Source organism: Bufo gargarizans, unplaced genomic scaffold (assembly GCF_014858855.1).
Source record: "Bufo gargarizans isolate SCDJY-AF-19 unplaced genomic scaffold, ASM1485885v1 original_scaffold_842_pilon, whole genome shotgun sequence".
Classification (NCBI taxonomy): Eukaryota; Metazoa; Chordata; class Amphibia; order Anura; family Bufonidae; genus Bufo; species Bufo gargarizans.
Genome location: NW_025334723.1, coordinates 154,368 through 163,171, shown reverse-complemented (window position 1 = coordinate 163,171; position 8,804 = coordinate 154,368). Strand labels below are relative to the sequence as shown.

General features: G+C 39.3%; 1 protein-coding gene across 1 annotated transcript in view; it reads left to right on the top strand.

Moving 5' to 3' along the window:
* Window positions 1–1,336: 1,336 nt before the first annotated feature.
* The window catches only part of LOC122924136 (WSC domain-containing protein 1-like), a gene marked incomplete at its 3' end in the record, with an annotated part of 137,427 nt that continues 129,959 nt past the window's right edge, over window positions 1,337–8,804 (top strand). The window contains exon 1 of the mRNA XM_044275068.1: window positions 1,337–1,769. Coding sequence (XP_044131003.1) covers window positions 1,340–1,769 — 430 coding nt within the window. The remainder of the gene's footprint in view (window positions 1,770–8,804) is intronic.

Sequence of the window (8,804 nt, the reverse complement as noted above, 5' to 3'; positions counted from 1 at the left end):
AAACATTCCAAAACAAAAAAAATATACCAACCGTGGCAGAGTTGTCCAGGGATTTTGTTGCCCAGAGCCCCATGATGTCATGTTAGTTTGTAAAATAGATGCCTGTGTGAGTATGTTTATGTGTATTGGGATCTATTGTATGTAATTAGAACAGCCAGACATCACCTTTTATATTGTAGATGTCTCTCTCCATATACTGATCTGATTTAGTTTTTAATTAATTAGTTAATGTATTTATTTCTATGTAATTGTTCAATAAAGATTTATTTGTAACTTTTTGAATAATTCTCCTGTGCAATTTTTGGTTTGATCAGTTACAGGGATAGAGCTGCAGCAGAAAATACACACCCTCTGAGAAAGGGCACCCCCCACCGGAGCTGTCAGCATGAAATAAATCTAGTGTAGCAGTTTAACAGTGAATGGGGAGGTCGCTGTATTTGTGAGGTACAGGGTTGGTTCTAGCTTTGTTAGAAAGACATTGACATGTACTATATCAGGGATGGCCATCCTGCGGATCTCCAGCTGTTGTAAAACTACAATTCTCACTATGCCCAGCTGTAGAATGATGGCTTTAATCAGTCTGGGCATGCTGGGAGTTTTAGTTTTGTGACCGCTCGACAGCCGCAGGTTGGCCATCCCTGTACTATATGATTGTCATGTTTTATGTCAATCACGCCATAACTAGAGATGAGCGAATTTAATGTTATGAAATTTGTTCACGCTTAGTTTGGTTGTAAAAGCAGAATTGCGTAATGGATTCTGTTACCACGGACCATAACACAATTAGAGGCCTTTAAAGGCATCCCGTTGTTCATTCCATCATGATAGAAGTCTATGGGCTGAATAATAGATCCGTCCCGTTCCCGTTATTCAGGGTAGTCTTCTTCCCGGAAATGGGACAGATCCGTTATGGATAGACTTCTATTATGATGGAATGAATAACGGAATTTCATATTCAACATATGAAATTCGCTCATTTCTTGCCATAACCCATTTAATGTTTAGCTCTACAGTTATCCTATCAAAGTTGATATTGTGAAAATATCAAGATAATAATAATTGCAATTTTTTTTCAGAGGCTGTGAAATACTTCCAGTAAGTAAAGAATCCAAGATTATGGAGCAGACCTTTGAAACTATTGAACAGAATTTACAAAGGTGTAGCCATACATAGCTAAAATGTGGCTACGTTTCATGGGAACTGTAAATGGACCTGAGTTTAATTTTCTGAAGGATATTATTTAAGAAAATAAATTCAAACAATTTGTTTGGTTTCTTTTCATTTTCTCTTTTTTTTTTTTTTTTTTTTTTTAACATTCCTTAGTTTTTTTGGCGAGGGCATGGCCAAACCTTTTTTTAGTCTACAGAAATTCCTAAGGCGGGCTCAGTTTTTTCTCTTCTTTCTCACCATTGCCTACTTAATGGCTGGAAGTCTGCTGCTTTTACAAAGGTCTTACCTGGTGATTCAGCAAAATAACAGAGGAACTGCTAATGTGCAGGGCTCAGCAGTTGATGGTTTGATGCCTCTTGATAGATATCTGGAACAAAGGATGTTTCGATTTTCATACTGGAATACAAAAGGATTAGCAGGTGGAAATATTCAAGAGAAACAAGAAAGTAATGGTTTACTTGACCAGCCACTTTGGCTGATCTCACGAAATTCAGAGTTAAGGCAGCTGAGAAGAAGATGGTTTCATAATTTTGTGGGTGATCGAGAACATGGTCAGGGTGTACCCCCAAAACTACAGAAGCACACAACTGTAAATAAAGGTAAGTCTATTTGTCTTTTTTTCTTGTTTCTTATTATCCGCTCTTTCAGTATAAGCATCAAGAAATCAATTGATTGGGAAGAATATTCAAATTTTACTTTTGTGCTTACCGAATTGAAACCTTAACTAAGACTATATATGAGATGTAAAGTGAAATCTAATCTGGTAGATTTAACTTCTGTTGTACAACATACCGCAAAGTGTCAATTTCTCTTCATTCATAATAGAATTTTGTCTTTCCTACCTAAGATAACTAGTGAACTTCGATCTGAATTTCAGGCTAAATTTGTTTCGCAGCAAAGCTGAATTTCCTCGTGCTTCGTGGTAGTGAGTCGATTTACCCTGAAATAGGGTAAAAAAAATATAATAATAATACCCTATCTGCTCCATTTGCTCGCGATAGGCCGCCTGCCACCATTTTGCTTGTACAAATGTGGCAATACCAAGTTTGCATTGTTTATTTTTTTTATATATTTTTTATGTTTTATTACATTTTCACAATAGACACCTATTTTATGGAAATAAAATGATTTGTGTTTTCTTCGACCTATAAGCTGTGTAAGGGCTTGTTTTTTGCAGAATGATTTGTAGTTTTATTGGTACAGTTTAGGGCTGGATATCATTTTTTTCCAAATTTTTATCATTTTTAGAATGTCGGAACATTTCCATGTCAGAAAAGATGCAATGGATCATAGCACGGGGCCTGTCACCTCTGCTGACGTGTTTGTTTTGCAAAATAATTTTATTCCTAGTGCATTAATGAGGTATTCCAGTCTTACTGATTACACTTATTTATTTAGAGAATAGGATGTTGAACATTTTTTTTTTTAAATATACATCTAATTAAAATTTTACCTGCAGACTTTTATATATCCAAACATTATCCTCTCCCTAAAGAAAAAAAAAATGGTATGGCCTACTTTAGTCCAGTAAAATGCATCCATAGGAGAGCTGGATAAGACTAAATGTGGCATCATGCGAGCCATCATGTGACCCTCACAAGTAACTGCCCAGTTAATAGTAAAGTACCAATTACCAACAGGTAATAGTAAAGTATTGAGGATCAGAACATAACAGTATTACTGCAGCAGTACCTCAACATGTCTGTCAGTGTCTATGTAGAAACAGATCTGTGTCTGTGTTGTGTTTTTTTACACACTAAACTTTATTGACAACATGACAAGATCACTTGGAGACAGGCAGCCATTCTACAATATCACCTAGAAACAGGCAGCAATTTTGCAACATCACCTACAGACAGGTAGTCATGTCAATACACACATTGATGTAGTTACTGTAATAACCACAATCAAAATCATTAATCTATTACTAGTCTTATTTATTTAGCATATGGATTTGTCCTTTGTGCTGACCTACTGTAGCACATGTATGTCAAGTAACACGGTTGCTTACTGAATGTAAAGAAATACAAGATGTGAAGGGTGTCACATGACTGATGCTATGTTTCAGTTAGGCCATCGATAAATTACACAGAACTATACCATCCTACTGTGCATATGTATATAGGTCAACTGCTTGATATAAGAAAGGAATGGTAAAGAATTTGAAATGCATGTGTATTAAAAATGTTTGATTTCCTTTTTATATAAACGCATAAAAAATACATAAAAAATAAAATAAAAACTGGAATACCCCTTTAAGAATTCTGGATTATCTTTGACTATGGCTTTATGTTGTTCTGGTTTTTAGTTATTGGTACTAGAAGTTTATGAGTGAGTCTGGAACTAGGTGTTACTAGTTGGGGGGGTGTCCCTGCACAGTCCGATACTATCCAATCAGAGTCGTAGTGTCACACCTGCAAACACCTCGTTGCAGATTCATTCATAAACCTCTAGTAGCAATATGAAGTTACAGGAAAAGTTGTTCCCGAATCATTATTCCATGGGCAACGTAAGGGGTTACTAAAATAGATAAGTCGATAGAGGTCCTAAGTCCTCTTTAATGCATTAACTTGGGGTGAGGTTATCTTAAAAGACATAATGGTCTGAATGTATTGTAAATGTCTCTAAGATCAAGAAAAAAATGCCCTACTTGTTCTCCCTCTCGATATCCTGAATCCAATCTGATTTAGTGTATAGTACATTGTTTTTCTTTCATACACAAAATCTGCAACCAGAATGAGCTTGATGTGAACCATTGGGTGTAATAGAAAGACAGATTGTAAAACAGTTATCAGTTTATATCAATTTAAGCACCATTTATTTTTTAAAGCAGCACTGCTATGGTCCATTTGATATATTTGTTAAAAAGACATTTATGCAATATTCCTTTTGTTAAAGTGGTATTTCAATGCTCTGCTGGGTATATTGTTAGATACATTTTTCTTTTCTACTAGGGGAATTGATTTTGTTGCCAAGTGTGAATTTTGTAGACATTCTATCACTTGCTGTTTGATGTTCCTGCTTCCCAAGCTTTATCCACATTCAAATTAAACTGAAAAGAGTTAGGCATCATGCACACGGCTGTATTATAGCTCTGTATAAAAGTTCAGAAATCTGCATAGCCGTAATAAAGTTCCCACAGAAGTCTAAGGGCCCAGTGTTCTACTTCTCTATGCCTCTGATACAGGGTTTCTCAAGTCCGGTCCTCGGGATCCACCTACCAGTCATGTTTTTAGGATTTCTTTAGTATTGAGCAGGTGATATAATTAGTGTCCATGCATCAGGACTTGCCACAGGCATTCATTCTGTGGGATATTGTCAAATCCTGATCGGTAGGTAGGTCCTGAGGATCGGAGTTGAGAAACCCTGCTCAGATACCATATGAATGTGCCATGTGATGCTATTACAAAGATTCCCCCAAGTTACCTCTGTAGTACAGTGCTGAACTGAGGTACCACATGTCTGTTGGCAATTGACACATATATCAATGTGAGATACTATATATTTTGTATGCTGGAGAAGTTCCATAGCTACTGGGGGCATATCTAGAAAAGACTAGGGTCCATAGAAAATTTTGGAATGCTTCCCTCCCGCGAGCAACTAGTCAAGACTATCCTTCCTTTCCATTCAACCCCAACCACTCAGTTGTTATTTCTGCTTAGTGCCTCTGAACAGGAGAATGGCTCTATAGAGCCCCCGCACAGTAGTTATGCCTCCTGGAACCCCCTCATAGTAGTGTTCCCACTTAACGATCCCATACATCAGTGCTCCCCAGTAGTGTCACCAGTATATTGGTTAAGTCCCTAATAATAAAAAAAAAGGTAATGCTCACCTAGCCCCTTTAACGGAGCACATCCAGCTATTCCCAGCAGCAGGTGTGATGCAGTGAAATAATCATGCCTGCTGAGTAGGAGAGTGCACAGGCCAGAGGATGATCCTCGACCCATGCACTTTTCTACTCATCCTATCGGGAGTGATGATTTCACTGCATCATGCCTGCTGCAGAGAGCACAGGCTGTGGAATGAGGTCTGGGTCATAATGGATGACAGTCAATCATTATTACTTTGTGTGTGTTTGTACAGGCAGGTAAGGCCCGGGCCTAACAGTTCCCCGCCACTGTAGGCCCTGTAGCAGCCGCCACATCTTTTAGGGTGATAGTTCACCCTACATAATAACAAATTAGCAGCTTCTGCATTGTCTCTTTTTTTACCTGTATGTTTCTAGCCATGGGAGCGTGCACCTACACATTGGGATATGCTGACTGACCCCCGTTTTTGCAGTTGTTCATTAAATCAATGGAGCATTATCTATAGTTCTAAAACATTAAGGTTGAAAACCTGAAGGCTTCATACTCTCATGTAAACTATATGGTTACTAAAATGAATATAATATAATTATCTGGAAAAGATGGTTCTATATCATTCAAATGCAAATCCATAGAATGATCCTTAGAACACGGCAGCCATAATGTTTCTAAAGATACAAAAAAAACATATTAATGTGGATTCTGGTGAACGTTGGCCATTCATTAGAGTTCATTAGGAAACTGAGGTGGAATGTGTCAGGCATCAAGAACCAATTTATACAATTCTATTCTTGTCCAATACTGTATGTCTTTCCAGAAAACATTGTACTCATCTTGCAGAATGGATGAATCCAATACATTTTCGTTTTATCACATTTCAGACATGTTCGACCATACTGTATGTTTTCTGTCAAATAGTAAATGTTATGTTTATATTTAATGTAATATTGCACCTTCTTCAGAATGAAAAATTGTCATAAGAAAATGTTTAAACTTCTTACAAACTGAAGTATGAATGCTGAAGACATTTACTGCATCTTGAAGTATAAACCAATATGAGGGGGCACACTCAAAAGGGAAACACAAACGGTGTATATAGTGATAATGTACTTTAATGTTCTAAAATTCTAAGAACAAACCCTTAAATTAATTGATAAAAACATACATGTACCACATATATATAGATGTGATTGGCGTGGGGAAACTGTGTATTCGACACTCAGTCTGCCCGATGGATCAATCACTGTTGCATACACCAATCAGTAATAATTAAACCGTGTGACGGCGAAATCCCAATCAGGTGGTAACGTGGCCAGGCCCTGAAAATGCTAATGGAGCATATGGCAGCGTATCAACACTGTCCCAATCAGATGAAGCAAGTGGTGACGTACAGATTCTGTCCCAGTGTCTATGACACTCTAGCCGGAACCGGACTAAACAATAATTGTGTAGTTGTGTAATAGCCCAGTTCAATGTCCGGCACACTTGTAGTTCAACATCCACAATAGTCAAATTAGCTGACTCACAATCTCTTACACAAGTAGCGATGCTCATAAACAAGCCCGGTCTTACCCCTCTTCACTGTTTCTTCCGCAGCGTTGATCCCAGGTGGCAGCACACCAGCGGCGTCCCACGTGGTGTGCTCGGCCTATGCGTGGCGTCCCACGTGACCTGGTTACCTAGGGGACCGGATGGACGCTCTGGTGACGTGAATGTTGAGTGACTGCTCTCCAATCCTTAGGTTAGAGCTGATTTAATAACTTTGCTCCTTTGGTTGCCGGCTTTGTTTTCCTTTAAATAAATCCTGAGTGAGCATGGATTTATTTAAAGGAAAACAAAGCCGGCAACCAAAGGAGCAAAGTTATTAAATCAGCTCTAACCTAAGGATTGGAGAGCAGTCACTCATCATTCACGTCACCAGAGCGTCCATCCGGTCCTCTAGGTAACCAGGTCACGTGGGACGCCACGCATAGGCCGAGCACACCACGTGGGACGCCGCTGGTGTGCGGCCACCTGGGATCAACGCTGCGGAAGAAACAGTGAAGAGGGGTAAGACCGGGCTTGTTTATGAGCATCGCTACTTGTGTAAGAGATTGTGAGTCAGCTAATTTGACTATTGTGGATGTTGAACTACAAGTGTGCTGGACATTGAACTGGGCTATTACACAACAACACAATTATTGTTTAGTCCGGTTCCAGCTAGAGTGTCATAGACACTGGGACAGAATCTGTACGTCACCACTTGCTTCATCTGATTGGGACAGTGTTGATACGCTGCCATATGCTCCATTAGCATTTTCAGGGCCTGGCCACGTTACCACCTGATTGGGATTTCGCCGTCACACGGTTTTATTATTACTGATTGGTGTATGCTACAGTGATTGATCCAGCAGGCAGACTGAGTGTCGGATACACAGTTTCCCCACGCCAATCACATCTATCTATATCTATATATATATATATATATATGTGTGGTACATGTATGTTTTTATCAATTAATTTTTATGGGGTATGTTCTTCGAATTTTAGAATATTAGTTGGGATCATCCCCTCTTTTCTACTGGAGGGGAAAACTTGGTCAGTACTCTACCCTCTAAAGCAGGGATGCTCAACCTGCGGTTTTCCAGCTGTTGTAAAACTACAACTCCCATCATGCCCTGCTGTAGGCTGATAGCTGTAGACTGTCCGGGCATGCTGGGAGTTGTAGTTTAGCAACAGCTGGAGGGCCGCAGGTTGAGCATGCCTGATCTAAAGGAACAACTTTTAGCAAATAAGTCAGTGGAAAAATGGCCCAGGTAATTGAAAAGGGTATAGGAAGAAACCCTGGGGTGCCTGGTTTGATCCTTGCTATAGGGCCCTTACTTCTCTATGTACGCCACTTCTTCACTGCAGTTTACATCATGTTCTAACAGGACAGAGCATACAAATTTTGTGGGAGACTGTGCTTTTTTGAAAAGAATGCAAAAAATGAGTGGATCAAAGAAAATAAAACTTCACCTATTTCGTAAAGCACAAGATATATTTTACCTATGTAAACATTATCAGCTGATCTATATATGACAACAAGCAGAGATCATAAAAAATAATAATGTGGAATTCATGTAACTATATTGGGCAATTATAAAACTAAGAATGTAATCCTTCCCTTATGCAACATGCTAGCTAAACCATTTACTAGTTGCAATTCACAAAACAATGTGTGGCCACACAAACACATATAGGAAAGACATCTCGTGATAGTATATTGCAAAATCATGTTTGTAAAACATGGTCATCTTCTGACAGATATACAAGGACATGTCCAGCCTAGAAGAAAGGTAAGGAAGGACACATCTGTATGCTGTGTATCATTGTGATCCTTTAGGCACTCAGTAAAAATGCCCAATATTTCCAAAAAAGCTTAGTCTAGTGCATCTTTCTAAACTCTGAGAAATACATAAATAAAAATACATACTCCTCTTATTAAAGGTGTTGTATAATCATAGACAATGGGGGCATATCGCTAGGATATGCCCCCATTGTCTTATAGGTACAGATCCCTGCAAGGTGGTGGCTGGAGGACTCCGTTCCGGCCACCAGCAAGCCGGCTCCCCATAGAAGTGAATGGGAGTGTACCACGCATGTACGGCTCCCACTCCCATTCATTTCTATGGGGCCGACAGCTATTTTCGCCGGCCCCATAGAAAATGAATGGAGGGCAGCTGCGTATGCGCAGTGCGCACTCCTTTACTTGCTAGGCTCCGTTCTCGATATAGTTGCGGGTCCCAGCAGTGGGACCCGCACCTATAAGACAATGGGGGCATATCCTAGCGATATGCCCCCTTTGTC